We start from the raw sequence: 17560 nt of genomic DNA on the forward strand, positions 1-17560 counted from the left end.
GTGGGAAACATGTTTGGGGGCAATGTTTTGGAAATGAGAATGGAAGCTGCCTAGCTAGCATCTCTGGTTGTCAGACAACTTAAAAATAAATTCTTGGTCTTGTTGCGCAAGATTCATCCCTGCACATTATTAGAAAGAACAGAAAGTGTAACAACCTTTTTCACCTCTGAAATAAACCTTCCTTTTCAGCTGATGTCACCAAGGCCGCTTAAGGGAGAAAGCATTTTTGCATTCGCCAATAGTTTTCATATGTAAACATGCACCTGACGGACTTCTTTGACCGATGCGCTAGATCTCACTGTTTTGTCACACTGAAGTGCCGCATTTTTTTATTTTTTTTACACGCCGTATTAAAACTGTTTAAAGCACGTGTCGAGACACATGCGTTCTGATCTATTCGTGGCACTGCAATTAGCTGTTTGGTAACACTTTTTATAATGTTCCATTTGTTAACGTTATTTAACATGAACTAACAATGCTTTTAAAACATTTATTAATCTTATTTAATGTTAAGACATTTACTAATACATTTTTAAAATCAAAAGTTGTATTTGTTAACATTAGTTAATGCACTATGAACTAACATTGAACAATTGTACTTATATTAACTAACATAAACTAAGATTAATAAATGCTGTAAAAATATATTGTTAATAGTTTGTTCATGATACCTAATGCATTCATTAATGTTAACGGATGGAACCTAATTGTAAAGTATAACCAGCTGTTCTCACATTCAGGTCTGGCTCCATTTTGTTGTACGTGCTGAAATAAAAACCTTAAACCAGCCTAAGGTGGTCTCCAAGCATGGTCAGGCTGATCTTTTTACTGGTTTTAGAGGGGTTTTGGGCACTTTTCAGCTGGTTAGGCTAGGTGACCAGCTAAATCAGGTGAATGCCAGCTTGGCCAGGTTCGCCAAAATTAATTTAGATTTCGTTTGCTTTGTTTTGTGTGTTATGTTTTATTTTATTTTATTTTGCTTTGTGCTTTTGCTTTGTGTTTTTGTTTTGCGTTTTGTGTTTTGTTTTTTGCTTTTTGTTTTTGCTTTATATGATGTTGTTGTTGTTTGATTTTTTTTCTTTGCTTTGCTTTTTGTTTTATTTTTGTTGTTTATTTTTTGTTGTGATGTTTTATTTTAATTTCATTTTGTGAGTGATGTCAGACTTGTTGAGCAACTAAACCAGCTGAATACCAGCTTGGCCACGCTGGGTTCGGCAAAAATTAATTTAGATGTTGTTTGGTGTTTTTTGTGTTTGTTTTTTCAATTTTATTTTTATTTTTTGCTTTGCTTTGTTTTGTTGTATTTTTGCTTTGGTTTTTCTTTGTTGTTGTTTTTGTTTTTGCCTTTTGCTTTGCTTTTTGTTTTGTTTTTGTTGTCAATTTTTGTTGTTGTGGTGTATTCTGTTTCATTTTATTTTGTGTGTGATGTCAGACAGTCAGCTGGGTGACCAGCTAAACCAGCTGAATACCAGCTTGGCCGGGTTGGTAGGCAGGTGTATTTTTATTTTTTTCCAGCAGGGATGGAATGGCCTCTGTTTACAATGCAAAATCTATTCAGTTCCCAAAGGCTAACGTTTCGCCCTACATAGTTGAAAATTCTGTTCTCTGAGAAATAAATCAATCAATTGCAAATGGTGTTTCATGTTGCCTTTACCATTCACCTCACTGTTAGTAGAGTCCTGTTTACAACTGTGCATATCTTTTCATCTGCTTTCTTGAAGCATTCAGTGCCTGTGAATGTACCAGTCTTGTGGAGCTGTTGAAATGAATGGTGCCCATGTTGTCTCAAACTAGTTGCACCCAATTTTGCTATTTTACGGCCTTCTCCCTTTCCCTCTCTCCTCTGAATTTTCTCCCGGCCCTCAGCCAGCTTGAGTTCTGCACAATGAAATTTCTTTTAAAACCACATCTGAGGAGCTTGAGAGACAGACTTGGCCAGACCTGCTTATAAAATTCTAAATGGACATGCTTTTCAATTGGCACCGCATCTTTGCAAATATGAATAGAAAGACCTAAGCCTATTATTTGTTTTTTTCATAATAAAAAAGAGAATGGAGGGGAGGGGGGTGGGTGGCTATATCCTGCTGCCCTGGCTTGCAAAATCGGGCACCCTGAGAGATCTGGGTGGGGAGGGATAAATCGGCATGGCACCATCTGACCCGGTTCCTGTGGTCGGTGGGGGTGTATGGCCACTTCCTGTTCAGTGCTGGGTGAAGTGTTTTTTGTTTAAGACTGCACTGAGCTAGGTAGGGAACGAGGTGGTGCGGCCTGTGAAACCACCTGGAAGGATTTGAATGGCCTTGAGTAGCAGTGACCATGCTTGACTTTTATTTCAGACTACAGAAAGCCAAAAAGAGCCAAACCCTCCCTTTTATTAAATGCAACCCCATTTTTGAAAGAGGACTGTTTATAATGACTGTACCTTAAAGCTGAAGCGTATAATTTTTTATGTTCAAATATTTTCTATATGTTTTTCTATATTTTCTATCCCAGCTTAGTATGTGAAGATAATATGTGGATTATGTGGATAATATGTATATAAGTTTGTAAGTTGATTCCCCTAAAAAGTTTCAACTTTGTTTGAGCATCCCAACCAGCCACTGCAACATCGGCTCAACCAGTGGCGAGAGCTTGGGGCAGGATCTGTTTGTTCAACCAGTGGAAAATGAGGGGAGTGTTGAGAGAACCTGTTTGAAAAAATGCAATATTTTTTTTTGCAGTTCCATTTGGTAACGCAGGTGGCACAGAAATGACACACTTCAGCTTTAAAATTGACAGTTATTTATTTTTTACGGAAAAGTTGGACTCACTTTATATTAGGTGCCTTTAACTACTATGTGCTTAAGAATTTGATACAATGTAATGTAATTATGTTGTACAGTACATACATATTGTTGCATTGTACTTACATTTAAAGTACATGTATTTAATTACGTCTGTAATTACACTTAACCTTACCTCTTACCCCTAAACCTAAACCTAACCCTAACCCCGACCTATACCCTAAACCTAACCTACCTGTACCTCAACTTCAGTAGCAGCAAATGTGAATCTTGTGAGAATTTTGCAGAACAGCATGGAGTTGCACAATAAATATATTGTATTGCAGGTATTTTAATGTTTAATATAAAGTGGGACCAAAAAGTTAATGTTTTTCCAGGTTGTGCCTCAGGCTCCTATGAACTGGCACAGCAGTCTCAAGGTTTCCTGCTGGATTTTTAGCTTTACACACCACTCAGAGATGGCAGTTTATTATAAAAAAAATTATTATTAAAAGGCACCCCAATCGAATAAGGTGGAACGCAAAGTGCTAACTTTTCATGGGTGTCGTTAGTCAGGTACCCTGTATTTACATTCTGAAGGTGAAATATATCACATATATATGCTGTCTTTGTATGATGCGATTATCATTGCAGGGACCCACACTGTTTTTAGATTCGTTCTTTTTTTCTTCCATTTCTCCTCTTCTTCATGCCTCTTTTTACTCCGACAGAGACTAGATGCTTAAATGAAAAATATTCCTGCCTTTTATCTCTCTCCCAGCGGAAAAGCCAATAAGAGCTGAGGGGCGTAAAATGAAGAGGGGCTAAAAGGGGTATGGATGCTATCATGAAGTCAGTGGCTACTACCCCCGAGTCACATATTAGTAATGAGGGCAAGTCAGGGATAAGGTTTCCTTAAGGTAGGATAAGACCCTTTTAAAACCACTTGTCAAGATTAGTGGTCACCTATGACAATGAGTCTGATTTTACCTATATTTAAAACTTGTTTTGGACTGTGCTAAGTCATTCGTAATGAAAATGTCTATAGTCAACATTCTATAGACTATATACAATATAATATTATTATAATGTTGGTCTCTTTTGCCAGTTTAAACTTTTTCTATGTTTCAAAAGTACTAAACAATTAAAAACATTTCTGCTATACATGAACGTTTTGATGCCCAATTTCACTTTACCGTTTGATTTCCTTTCCTTTCATTTTTTTTACTAAAACAGATTTATTAGAGGGTTCTCTAAGTCATGGGAAACCTGGAAATATTAGGGATTTTCTAAATTAATTTTTCAGGTCTGGAAAAATCATGAGTTTTATCAAACTGAATAAAGTCATGGAAAAGATTTTTCTTGTTATGCCGGTTGGCTACAAATGGCCCTTTGTGACTGCAATCTCAAATCTACAAATAATTACAAAAAATCCTTAACTAGCATTTCTGAACGACAGGAAAATTCATGGAAATTCATTGGTCAAAATGTGTGGGAACCCTTTTTATAAGATCAGCAATTATATTGGCCAAAATTGTCTATATTATGCATCCATTGCCTTTTCCAAACAAGTTATTTTTCAACCAATAAAATATTTACTGTTGGTCATAGCTTGTGGATTTTGGGGAATTCAGGGGATGGTTTTGGGTAGTGGCCCTCATAATTAAAAAACGGTTCCAACAGCACACCAAAACTCTGGTGTATAGTCAGAATATACAGTGGACATTTTTATTTATTTATTGTCTCCATAGCCTTTTTTTTTTTCTCAAAGACAGACATACACTGAATGGACCTGTATTGAAAAAGTTAAGTGATACATTAATGTACAGTTGTGTATCATCAGAGTTACTTAAAATAATCAACCCTTGTGATCTGTCTCTGTTATTTTCAAGACTCCCAATTATGGAAAATATCCTGACAGCTTTGGGATTTCTGACTTGTTTGGAACTCCTAGTGTTGTGGAAGGTGGCATAGCCGAGATCTTTCCACAGAATGCCAGTCTCGTTGTTGTCTTCCCTAACACCTTCCTCTGTGCTGTTAAACTCTCCTGGGTCTCCAGAAACTCCAAATTAACACACCACCGCCACATGTGCACAGAGTCAGACACCCTCTTCCCACCCCATGGTTTTACAGCAGTATGCCTGCCGAGAAATGGTACCCTAAACCTGCGTCTCAGGCCAGTTAGCTGGTCGGGAACAGCAAACTTTGCTCCCAAATTAGGACAAACCACTCATTCATGCCTGTGGGAGTTTTGCCTGTGGGATGGATGGGCCATTTTTAAGGAACTTTCAAGAAAGCATAAGGAGTTTGCAGTCAATAACTGATCTTTCCTGATTGGAAGTGTATTGCTCAGTAAAGACGATTTCATGCTTTGGCTTGATTCCCTTTTGAAAGTTCATAGCTCATAAATTGTGGAATTTATTAGTTGAAATGCATAGAAATGTGATTAGATAATTTGCTATCTTCAAATTTGCTATCTCCTGACAAATTTCTACTTTTGAGTTTGGAAATTATAATTTTGATGTCAGCTGGGCTGTAGCTAGTGGGGTGAAAGGTGGCAATGATTCTAGGGGCCCAAAGGTGCAGGGGGGCCCACAACAAATTCAAAACTTTATTTTTTTAATAGGTAAAGGGCCCAGAGCAATATACGGTCAAGGGGCCCAGAAATCTTTGCTACGGCCCTGGATGTCAGATATGTTGTGGTTTGCAAAATATTAATCCATTGGACGATTTCAAATTTCGTTTTCACTTCTCTACAAAAATAGGGGTGCTTTTTTAGCACTAGTCGAACAAAATAAAGACTAGATAGGTAAAGTTTGGTTAGACAAACTTTAATGTTTGCTTGACAAAGCCTTTGAAAGATAAATAGTGAAGTAGACCTTCGGATAAAACCTTAAAAATGATAAGAAGATGGATAGATTTTGAATTGTAACCTGAAGCCATAATATGGCTGGCCTTGTATGTTTGTTTGAACTTGAATTTATTTTGACAGTTGGAGTTTGAATTAACGAGCATTCCGTTGGCCTATTTGAACATTCTGTCATTGCAAGTCAATGTGATTTTTCAGATTTTTGATCACCTGCTGTGCAGCACGAGTCAGAACAGTCTGAAGGTCTGTGCCATTGTGATTGGTGGATGTATCTTGAAAGCTTTAGTTACAATTGCTAATTTTCGTCTTGGTTCAGGAATTTTGGGAAAACCCTAGACAAAGTCTGTAGAAAAGTATATTGGCTTTTTCAAGCCAATTATGTGATTTAGTTGCATAACTGATGTTCATCTATGCTTTATCACAGTTGTGCTGCCACAGCGAATGATGGGAAATGTAATTTTGTCGCACGAGATCGATACTTTATCAGCTGTACACGAACAATAGTACACAAATTGCAAACTAATTTGTACAGTGAACATTCACAACCAAAACTCTTGATCAATAGCAATCGTTTTCGTCATGATTCGTTAATTTAGACACCCCAACTCAGAACATCTGGGCTTAAAGAAAATCTCAAGATTCCCACTGGTAATTGCAACAGTGGCAACATTTGTTGTCCTTGCTAGTTAGACATAACAACAAAAATGCAGCATGACCTGTATAGTCCAATTCTAAAACAAGTGGCTCTTATGAGCCAATTCTAATTGGTTTAAAATGACTCGCTCACTAACAGAATCAAGTGTTTCTTCACTCAACCGCAAGTCATTTATTTCCAACTTTTACTGTGTTATATATACCATGTAGACTTAATTGTTTTGAATATTTACTACAATTTGGATTAAAATGTTATGACATTGTTTTTAGTGTTTTTGTTTCCTCAAAAGAATCATTAATGGAATCGTTCATTTGGATCCGAATCAAACATAGGATACTTAAATTGCATACATTTCCCATCCAATATTGATGTGTGTTGGTGTGCTGGTTCCTGTCAAGTACATTGCTTTGTGAGTCAGCTCACTTCGTGTGTGCTGCTGACGTGATTAACCCTGCTTAGTTCTACCGCAGACGGCTGGGGCTCTGTAATGAACTCCCTTATTCACTGGCTAATGATTCCCTTTGATCTTCAGCCGCGAGACCTCTGGTCTGCCTCTGGCCTGTGGCGCTCCCTCCCCCCCGCCCTGTTTCTCATTCTCTCCTCCTTTCACCCACTCTCTTTCTCCCCCAACCCCCCGCTCTCTCTGCCCCAAAATACTGCAGTAGACAATCCACACTTCATCAGCAATCCGTATTTCAGCAGTATATTTATTTATTATTTACACCCGTACAAAAAGTCACACCCTTTTTTGTTGGGGAAATAAATAAACATGGCGCGGTAGTGATAGGGATGGGAATTGTAAAGAATGTAATGATTCTAGTTCCGATTCGGATTCCCCAATTGTCATGTTTGTTATGTTGCAGTCTAATAGTACTTTGTCTCTCTGTGTCTTGCAGTCAAATAAGGTTCCAGTGGTCCAGCCATCTCATGCGGTTCACCCGCTCACACCTCTGATCACATACAGCGATGAGCACTTTGCCCCGGGTCCACATTCGGGACACCACCCCCAGGACGTCAACCCCAAACAAGGTAATTATGTGCAAACCACACAAATAGTCTACTGTTCGTCTTGAGCTATAAAAATGATTTATAAGCGTCAACAACTTCTGCTTTTCACAATAGGGGAATCTAGAATAATGCCATAGAAACAACAGGAAAAAGCTTTCTCAATGCATTTAAAATACTTAATGTGAACGGTGAGATAACCTAGGTCAGGACTTGACTTTATCCATAAGGAATTGGGTGGATTTTGAGAGTAGGCTATGATATTATTGGCTAATTTTTCTTTTGCCAGGGTATGTGTCCTTGGTGACATCAACAGAAAAGAAAAGTAATTTCAGAGGTGGAAAAAAGGTTTTACATTTTGACAAGTTTATGAATAACAGCTTTTTATTTATTGGGCAAATCATGCACAATAAGACAATGTTTTAAGCGGTAGCTGAAGTATAGCTAAAAGTTCCCTCTTAAGGTTTGCATCTCCTAAAGGGGGCAGGGCTACAGGTTAATGGGGCGTCTCCCGGCAGGCAAAGGGGCGGAGAGATATTTGGCAGGCGCTGTTGCACGCAAGCCAAACTTCATATGTGCTCTTTCTGGCTATTGCTCACCTCTGTGGCAGCCAGAGAGAGAGAGAGAGAGAGAAAGAGAAACCGAGAGAGGGCAGACAGGATGTGATGATTTGGGGAGGTCTGGAGAGCTAAAAATAGCCTGATTGAGGCTGCACGCTACAAGCAAATTGGCCCATGGTCCAAAACTCTGCCACCATCCATTGTTTTGAAACACAAACACTCAATCACTAATTCATCAGATAAAATGCTCTAGGAGTAGAATAGAAAATCATACATTTGTTATGAGAAAGTCTTACATTTGAGAGTCGTCTGTATTTATAGCACAGCCCAAAAGGCCTTTCGGGATTCATAGTCCTTTCACAGGTGTTCAGATCACAGAAAACGGAATTAAGGTGAACGTGCAGTGTTCCTTGTTTCAATCCCCTTGATTAGTGTTGAATAGGGCTTATGAAATCTAAATGGACAAATGTACTTTCTTAGTACACATATAGTCTAATTGTCTATGATCCATCAGTGCATGTTATTCCAAAGAGGAAATGTTTGTCTTAATTATTCATAAAAATTTAATAACTTGTTCAGGCTTCTTTAATGACTTTCCTTTTCAGCTGACATATCCTACACTCAAAAAAATATTTTAGCCTATTTTTAAGATTTATGCATTTCAATTTCATAATAAAATCCCATGAAATTGAGTTGTGTAATGTTTAAAATTATGAAATTAATAAAACATAAAATTTTATTTAAAAAAAAAAAAAGTTTATTAAAGTTTACTTACAATTATTTATTTATTTATTTATTTATTTTTTGCGTAGGTCATATAGCTATTTATGCATTGTTTTAGGCTACTGTCAGAGGTAATGAAGCTATCCTAAAATGTAAAAATAGTTAACAGTAATTCTATAATGGTATCTAATAGTAATAATGGCACATAACGATATATTTGAAAAGAAGTGTTACCATTGGAATACATTGAGATAATCTTGAGGGTTAACTAGACGCTTGATCCTTCATGGCCCAGTCAAAATCCTTCTCAAAAGTGCCGTGTTTCAGGAGAGGAGTAGTTCTCCACAATCGATTGCAAATGCCCATTCGAGTCTGGCTCTACTCTTGTATGGAATGCCTGCTTTTACCGATCTAAACAATTCCTGATGGATACATTTTTTTTTTCTTGTTGCATAATCAGTTTCGCAAAATATGTCTCTTTACAGATTTAAAAACGGTTGCAAATGTAGTTTCATACTGACTTCAAGGATTTAGATGGAAGTTGGTGAGCCAACAGGGTTAAAAAACAAATGTAATCCTCAGGTGTGTTTTAGGAAACTGACAGTAATACACAACAGCACATTGAGTGTTGTGGTTTAAATGCCAGTTTTCATTTAGCTGATTAGGAAGTTCCCTTTGTCTGTCTGCCTGTCTGTCCTTCCATCTGCCTGTTTGTCTTTCTCTTATTGTTGTTGCCTAAGGACTGGTATTAAAGTATAGGTAAACAGAAGGTGACAAAATATTGGTTACATTTTGACAATCAGTCATTGAAAAATGCATATTATTTGACCAATATGTCTAAGGCCTATATATACATGCCGGTATTTAAGCTTTGCTCTGTGGGGAGTAATGCTTTCTGAGCTCCTTGTGATTAGAGATGAAAAATTTGTCTAAATTTGAAATGTAGGGTTGTTTTCAAATTGTATGCACTCGCTGTTTGTATAGATATACAGTATATCTCTAGGGCTTTGTTGTGGTCCAAGGATGCTCCTTTGACAGTTTAATTCAGCTCCCAGGCGCATTAGTTCACTTTTTCCTCTTTGATTTAACTCTGAAAACACAAACACAATCTTGACCTTGGTCCATGCATGTGTGTGCTTACATTGGTGTGCTTTTAGCGGTGTAGTTGAGAAGCTTAATACCGCAGGCCAGCTGACATCAACTAGCACCATAAATCATATCAGCAGTGCTTATTAGAACCGTGCAAAAGCTTTCCTAATTATCCCATGATCCGCTTATGAACCTTACTGGACTGTAGGGCCCAACTGTGCAGCACGTATTGATGCCACACTGCTGTTCTCCAGATGTGTCTTTATCACAAAAACACACGGCAATCTTATTTTCTCATCCTCTTCTTCTTGGATACTGAAGCAGGTATGCCCAGGCATCATCCAGGACCTGACATTCCCAATTTCTACCCCCTCTCTCCGGGAGGAGTTGGACAGATGACCCCCCCTTTGGGATGGTGAGTACCCCACATATGAGTACATTGTTTTAAGGGATAGTTCAACCAAAATGTAAAATTGTACCATTTTTCATTCACATTCATTGACGACAATATTGAAAGAAATGGTTTAGACCATTCTTTTAAAAATCCAGGTCCTGGAGTATCCACAACATCGGGCATTTAGGATGTTTACCTAATTGAGCATGTCTTATTCAACTCACCAGCCTTTTAGTAAAGGCTCCATTACATGAATTTTGGAATATGGAAGACATTCAAACTATGGCTGTGTTGGGGGTACTTAAGGACCATCATTGGGACACCCTAGTTTAGACATCCACAAGGTGCTTGCTGTGTGTCTTTGTTGTTCTGAACTAGAGCGTTTTTTATTAGGAATGCACCAATATGAAATTTTAGGCCGATACTAATATTTTGCCACTTACCTTATTTTGTCATCAGATCACGGTTTTACTTTGGTATTATGCTTTAAAAAAATAAAAAGAGTTACAAAAGCTTTACTGTTCTAACAATATTTTAATTTAACAGAGTTTTTAAAAAGTGTGTTACTATTTAATTATAAAGAAACCATTGGTTTTTCATATGGGTGTTTTCATGCTTATTACTGAAATGCTGATGGTTTGGTCAATAATTGGCCGATATATATTGGCAGTCAATACAATGGTGCATCCCTAGTTTTTATATAAAGTGGCGTTCACACAATTCATTTGTTGGAGGTTGCCGAGTCAACCTTTTATCAGGGCGTGGATCAGGTCAGCTTCACTGTCTACACTTCTATTGGTAGTTTCCATATCGCCAACTCTGATTGAAAAATAATTACTTCTGTTTGCTCTAAATGGCCCTCAAGTAGAGACACAATAAAGCTATTGTTGCTAAATTGACCATAGTCAGGACAGATGGCAATTTTAATTAGATGTGAACGAATACGTGGCTAGATATACAGTTTGTTTTAAGGTATATTCCGGGTTCAATACAAGTTAATCAACATTATGGCACAAATGATGTTGATTGAGCTTAACACAAAAACTTGTCCCACCTTGAGGAGTTTTTGTGTTACATTTTTGCTTTAGATTGTTTTTCTAAAGTAAAGGAGGGATGAGTTGAAATTATTTTTGTGGTAATAAATATTGTCACAAATGCTGTCGATTGAGCTTAACTTGTCTTGAACCTGGAATATTTCTTTAATGAGCACCATGCATAAAACAAGAGTAGGCAAATTTGTTATATGGTTCGTAACACAATTTGTATGTAAATTGTCTCATGATTGCGACAATTTACACATTCTTTATGCTCATTTTTCTTGATTGAGGCCCAGTGTGTTGTCCTGTGTTTACCTGGGTGATGATTGTTGGGGAAATCGTGATCTGCCTTTCCAAAAACATTTCATTAAAAAAAACGTCATAGCTAATGTCAAAAACAAACAGTAGATATGCAATGGACCCTAAGAGTGTACAACATATTGGACAACCATATTGCACTTCTACAAATGAAATATCATGTCTATCCTGTCTGATGTCTAGTTTTCCGTTGGTTTTTGAGCAATTGGAGAGGTAATCTTCAAGTACAGCCTATGCTGTCTCTCGCCAGGCCATTAAATTTCCTAATCAGTGTAAACAAGTCATTGCCAGATAATAATGGCAATAGCATGACCTTCCACTGTTCTGTCTATAATCACACATTTACTTGCGCAAATGTACACTTAGCCTGTTAAAGCTGCTTTATGGGGCGTCAATTGATAATGGTGTTTTGATGTTTTTTGAGGGCATGAATCATCTTCAAATGGTTGAGATGAGCTATTTATGTAGTTGGTGCATGAATCATGCACTCACATTAACACGCACCCATTATTTTTCACTTTTCAGGTTCTCCCATCACATGGTACCAGGCCCTCCTGGACCCCACGCCACAGGAATCCCTCATCCCGCTATCGTCAACCCGCAGGTGAAGCACGAGCCGCAGCATGAAACAGACCTGATGCACATGTAAGTGTCTGCTCCAATCAGCTTCAAGCTTTCCACGATTTATAAATTGTGAATTAGAGTTGCAAATCCATTGATTTCAGTAGGGGTTTTGTGTCGGAATGGCGTTGAGGAAAACGTGAGGGTTTGCAAATGTGATGTCCAGTCATACATCCAAAAGTTGTGAACATTTTAACTTTTGACGCAATGTAGAGATCTGTTGTTCAATGAGAATTTCAGATGGTGCGGGACTTGTTATGCTTTCACAAATCCAATCCGCCCTATTCCCGCTTGATTTCAAGCTGACATGGCTCTTTCTACACCCTTAAAATGGAGCTTAAGCATTCTTGACCATCAATTGCTTCATCTGAGCTTTTCCTATTATGTAGGCACTCTTAAGAATGATGCATAGCATGCAACAAAACATATTTCTGCAATCTGTATTTTTGTTTTCCCAGACTTTGCTGTCTAGCAAGGCATAGCAAGACCCAACCTTACACAAATGTTTGTAGGATTTTAACCTTTATTAGTCGTGAGGGTATAGATAAACCAAACAGAGCTCTGTTGAACTGATTAGGGGGTGTTCACTGTGGTCGGCCTGACATAGCAGGTCCAGGTCGCCGATGGGAGTGAAATATTGTGTGACTCGGAGTCGTAGAGTTGGAGTCGTAGTCAGAGTGAACAAGGTTTGGTTGCCATTAATGGTGAAGTAATCTTTTTGCATGAATGCTCCCAACTGAACATAATTAAAAGCCGATGCTAGCTTTTCGGCTCTGGCTCCCAGATCATTCTGTCATCCTGCTTTCTGATTAGTGGATGAATCAGATGTTCGCCACTCTCACACTCCATGGCGTCGCTGTGGCAGCAGCCTTCGCAGCAGCTTCTGAGTGTGTTTCCCCTGTAATTTTTAAAAGGAACAGTTAATTTGTTTTTTAGAAAACTGTTCCCATAATTAACTCTTTCTTCTACCGTTTCTCCAGGAAACCTCAACATGAGCAGAGAAAGGAGCAGGAGCCCAAAAGACCTCACATCAAGAAACCTTTAAATGCTTTTATGCTATATATGAAAGAGATGCGCGCCAACGTGGTGGCGGAATGCACGCTGAAGGAGAGCGCCGCAATTAATCAGATCCTCGGCCGGAGGGTACGTATCTGATCTGCCGTCAAGCCTTTGGGCCTCTTGCACCATGGGACCTCTTTCACAATGGGGGACTTTGGTAGTTAGCACTTCAGGCATGTAGCAAGTTTAACAGATTGAGTTTCTTCGTTTTGGAATTGGAAAAAGAGAAACACTTAAACATGTTTAATGCTTTAACCAAAGCCTCGGCAGTTTGAGGTGGCTAGCCACAGCAAAGAACCGTTTCGCAGCAGTGTGGGGTAATTGCACCCTGAAATAGTCTGAAGTAAAGCGCCGCTAAATTGGAACCAGTGTTTTGATATGAAATCAAAGTTCCGTGTTTTTTATGCCTTCCCTCGTTGCTGCATATGATAATCTCTTCATCATGTTCCCTTCCACCCCCAGACATACACACACACATTCACACACACAATATTTGAAGTTAACAAGGAATTTTAGCAAAACGCCAGCACGTGTCTCTTTAGAAGGAACTTGAAAGTGCATGTCAGTAATTGACTACTTTTTTCCCTTTCTAATCTCCTCTGCACTGAACAGTGGCATGCTTTATCTCGGGAAGAGCAAGCTAAGTATTACGAATTAGCCCGTAAGGAACGGCAGCTCCACATGCAGCTCTACCCAGGATGGTCTGCCAGAGACAATTATGTAAGTGTCCACACTAACAAACTGCCTGAAATGAAAGTTGTGTCATATGTTGTGTTTACGTTGATTACATGTTTGCAGTGTCTCTTCAACAGTGAAAATATAAGCATACATACAATTTTATGTTGTCTATCTTTAATATTTGTGCATATGTTTATCTTAAGTAATATTGTTGTACATTCAGATGGAAAAATTAGGTTCTTCTGCTTTAGTCAAATGCCTGTTTACGACAAGTCCAATGCAACTAAACTTTACGAAAGATGCCAAATTTGCGTCATTATCTAAAGCAAATGAATACCTGAATGAACTGTTCAGCAGCCAAACAATTGAAATTTAAGAATGTTTTCATGATTATTTATAGAACGAATTTGCGCAAAAACAGCAATTTATAAGAATGGTTTTACAGACAATAAATTTACACAAATTCATTCAGCTTGTTTCATTAATGAGATGTTTCTAGTTCTGAAAATTTGGACATGTATTTGGGTAGCCATTAAATGGAAGTACAACCATAGGAGCGTTTCCATGAGGAATTGCCCTTGGTCAGAGTGTAGCTTCTAAATTTATACTTAATTTGCTTTATTTTTGTTTATTTGCTTACCTACTGTTATGGAGGCCTCTGTTTGTATTGTGAAGCCAAGACGACTGTAACATCTTATACCTTTGTTGGAAAAACTACTGATATTCCAGACCAGGCTGGACGCTAACCATTTACTCAATATTGCAGACGTCGGGACAGTTAGCATTAGAGTTCACATTTAAAAAATTGTGTTGTGATGACAGCTTTGGATGCCTAGGCTTTAAACGGTATAAATCTCACTGAATATAAAGTGCCAAGATGTGATGCTAAAACTAAAACCTGGCTTCCGCACTAATCACCAAATGAAATGGAAACAGGACTAAATAGAAACACTTCAAAGACAGATGAACTTTCATCTCTACCATAAATATATATTAGTAGTAGGAATACACTTAAATAGTGCTAAGGATTCCGAGTGTATCCCTGCTCTGTCATAGATGTTAGCACTGCTCTTGGCTTCTTGATTCTGTCAGCCAGGGCTAGAATACACAGATTAGTGACTGAATAAGTGGATTATCAGACTTTACAGCAGGCAACCAAAGCGTGGCTCATATTGGACTGCGAAATGACAGTGCAGCGCTATCTATACCTATAGTCATCCTGCCAGGGGATTTTGGGTAAGCTACAAATCCTGAAGCAGTCCAGACTTCTCACTCTAGAGGAGTGTTTGTCATGTAAATTGGAGCAGAGGCAGATGTTTTATTCTCGTTTAACTTTCTGATTGGTGATGAGGTGGAGCTTTCCTTGGGAAGAAGTAGGAAAGAGTATTGGATCTGGGTCCGTAGTGTTTTATTTTATTTTCTGATTTGTGATTAGGCCAAGCTATTCTTTGTGTTTTTTTGTTTTGGTTTGTTGGTTTTTGTTTTGTTTTTGTTTAGGTTTTTGTTTTTTGTTTTTTTTTGGTTTGGTTTGGTTTGCTTTGCTTTGTGTTGGGTTTGCTTTTTTGTATAGTTTTACTTTGCTTTTTGGTTTGATTTAGTTTGCTTTGTGGTGTTATGTTTTTTTTTTTTTTCGTTTTTGGTTCAGTTCAGTTCTGTGTTATTTTTGGTTTGGTTTTGTTTGTTTTGCTTTGCTGTGCTTTGTGTTTGCTGTGCTTTGGTTTGCTTTGTGTTTGGTTTGGTTTACTTTGTTGTTTGGTTTGGTTTGCTTTGCTTTTTTGTTTTTCTTTTGTTTGCTTTTTGCTTTCTTTTGTTGATGGGCCAAACTTCAGTAAAGATGACCTATGGGTATTTTATGACTTCAGCTGTCAAATGTAGGAAATCTAAGAGTGCTCTTGTGGCTGTGAATGCTGGGAGAGCACTTTAAATATTCCTTTGGATATTTTATAGGGGAAGAAGAAGAAGCGGAAGAGGGAAAAGATCCAGGAACCTGCCCCAGGTAAGACCCAGAAACCCTCTCTCCGTCTCTGTTTTTCCTCAGTCCTGCTGTATTTTGTCCCCTTTCATTATTGAGTGCACTAACTCCACTTTATATCACCTAATTTGTGAATATAGGGGTTATGGGTTAATTATGGCGTAACGCAGCCTCTTCACACACTCGCTTGTGTACACAAACACTTGCACACAGACAGCTAAAATACAATGTTTTTAGTCTCAGTCATAAAAGGATGTTATTAAGGACAAGAATAAGCACTTAATCACTTGCTTAAAACATTGACATAATTTATCGCCTTGTCGTTCCTCTGAAAATCCAGAGTAGGTTGATTTATGATTCTGTATACTCTTTCAATTTTAGCCAAATTACAAATAACACATCCCACCCCTCCATCTTTCTCCATCTTGTTCTTCTCACAATTTCAGTCTTTAGGATTAGTCTGTTCTTTTTTAAGAATTTGTGTAACTTCAAGTTCTTTTAATTGTTTCCTGACCCTGTTTGTCTAACCCTTTTACAGAAAAACTCTTTGCCCTATATAAATTCGTTAGCAACATGTGCTTATTTATCTCCCAACATTTAATGATTCAGTGTGTATGTGGCTCTAAGCCTGGAGAATAACAATTTAGTGTGTGTTAGTTAATTGATTATGCTCACATGTTCAATAGACTAGCTAATTAAACACTGACATTAAAGACCAGAGATGAACGTATGTGTTACTTGGAGGCACGTCCTGGAAATGTAAAAGCTATGATTTCCTACAGGTACAGGCCAGAGAATGAAAACGGCGTACATCTGAACAATGGTAAGAGCCTCTTCCATACCTCTGGTCTTCGTAATGTCGTAAACTTCCTATCTAATAATGTGGTTCTTGGCAATTGGAAAAACATGAGACTAATCCTAAAGGCCTACCTTAAGTTCACCAATCAACAATTCACTAGCATTTTGAAAGCTTATGTTTACATTTTGTGTGCTAATATATGGGATTTCCTCTTCAAAACTTCTTGTTACATGTCTTTTTCCCTAACCTCTTCTGTTTAAGAACAACATGAAATCTTTTTCCCTGTAGACTGATGTGTGGTTTGTGGCATTGGATGGTGTTGTATCATTTTTGTGAAACCAATGCTTTTAGCGAGAGCCGTTTGCAAGCAGTTTGTTTGACGGATCACAGAACAGAATAATCCTGACAAAGTCAGCTCGGAACATCAAGTCCACACTATAAGGTTTCTTTCCCCATTCATTACTTCCATCTTTAAAATTTGGCATACACTATCAACGCACAAACCTGGCTCATGACCAAGTTGGACTGGCTTTTTTCACAAACATTTGGAAACTGGGATGGTATTAAAAAGTCAACCCAGATGCAAGCTAACTCTTTAGCATTCACCCATATGGCCCCCATGTGTGTTATGCAGCCAACCCTATGAATAAAGTATCCCCATGCTAGCATACTTAGCCTGAACTGTGCTTTTTAATTTCGCGATTAAACAAGCAACTGTATGGCCTAAAAGAAGTTTCTGATTGGAGAAAGTCCTCTTAGAGGAATAAATGATGACTACATTTGTATTTTTGGGTGAACTATCCTTTTAAGAGAGTTTTCTCAGTTAGGTTCTAGTTTGCAGGAATAATAACTGCAATCAAGGACAGTAGTGAACAGGAGAACTTATCGATTCATTTTCTTATTGTTATTAAAGGAATAGTTCACCCAAAAATGAAAATTCTCTCATCATTTACTCACCCTTATGCCATCCCAGATGTGTATGACTTTATTTCATCTGATGAACTCAAATTAAGATTTTT

At 38.0% G+C, this 17560-nt stretch overlaps 1 protein-coding gene across 3 annotated transcripts in view; it reads left to right on the top strand.

Moving 5' to 3' along the window:
- The window catches only part of LOC127445071 (lymphoid enhancer-binding factor 1-like), a 53027-nt gene that overhangs the window by 25896 nt on the left and 9571 nt on the right, over positions 1–17560 (top strand). The window contains exons 4-10 of one of the 3 annotated variants that reach the window (XM_051704825.1): positions 7183–7315; positions 9985–10078; positions 11938–12057; positions 13014–13176; positions 13705–13812; positions 15718–15766; positions 16525–16565. In XM_051704825.1, coding sequence (XP_051560785.1) covers positions 7183–7315; positions 9985–10078; positions 11938–12057; positions 13014–13176; positions 13705–13812; positions 15718–15766; positions 16525–16559 — 702 coding nt within the window. In that variant the 3' untranslated portion in view covers positions 16560–16565. The remainder of the gene's footprint in view (positions 1–7182; positions 7316–9984; positions 10079–11937; positions 12058–13013; positions 13177–13704; positions 13813–15717; positions 15767–16524; positions 16566–17560) is intronic. The other 2 variants (XM_051704826.1, XM_051704827.1) reach the window with 2 other exon arrangements.

The sequence above is a fragment of the Myxocyprinus asiaticus genome, chromosome 8, assembly GCF_019703515.2.
Source record: "Myxocyprinus asiaticus isolate MX2 ecotype Aquarium Trade chromosome 8, UBuf_Myxa_2, whole genome shotgun sequence".
Classification (NCBI taxonomy): Eukaryota; Metazoa; Chordata; class Actinopteri; order Cypriniformes; family Catostomidae; genus Myxocyprinus; species Myxocyprinus asiaticus.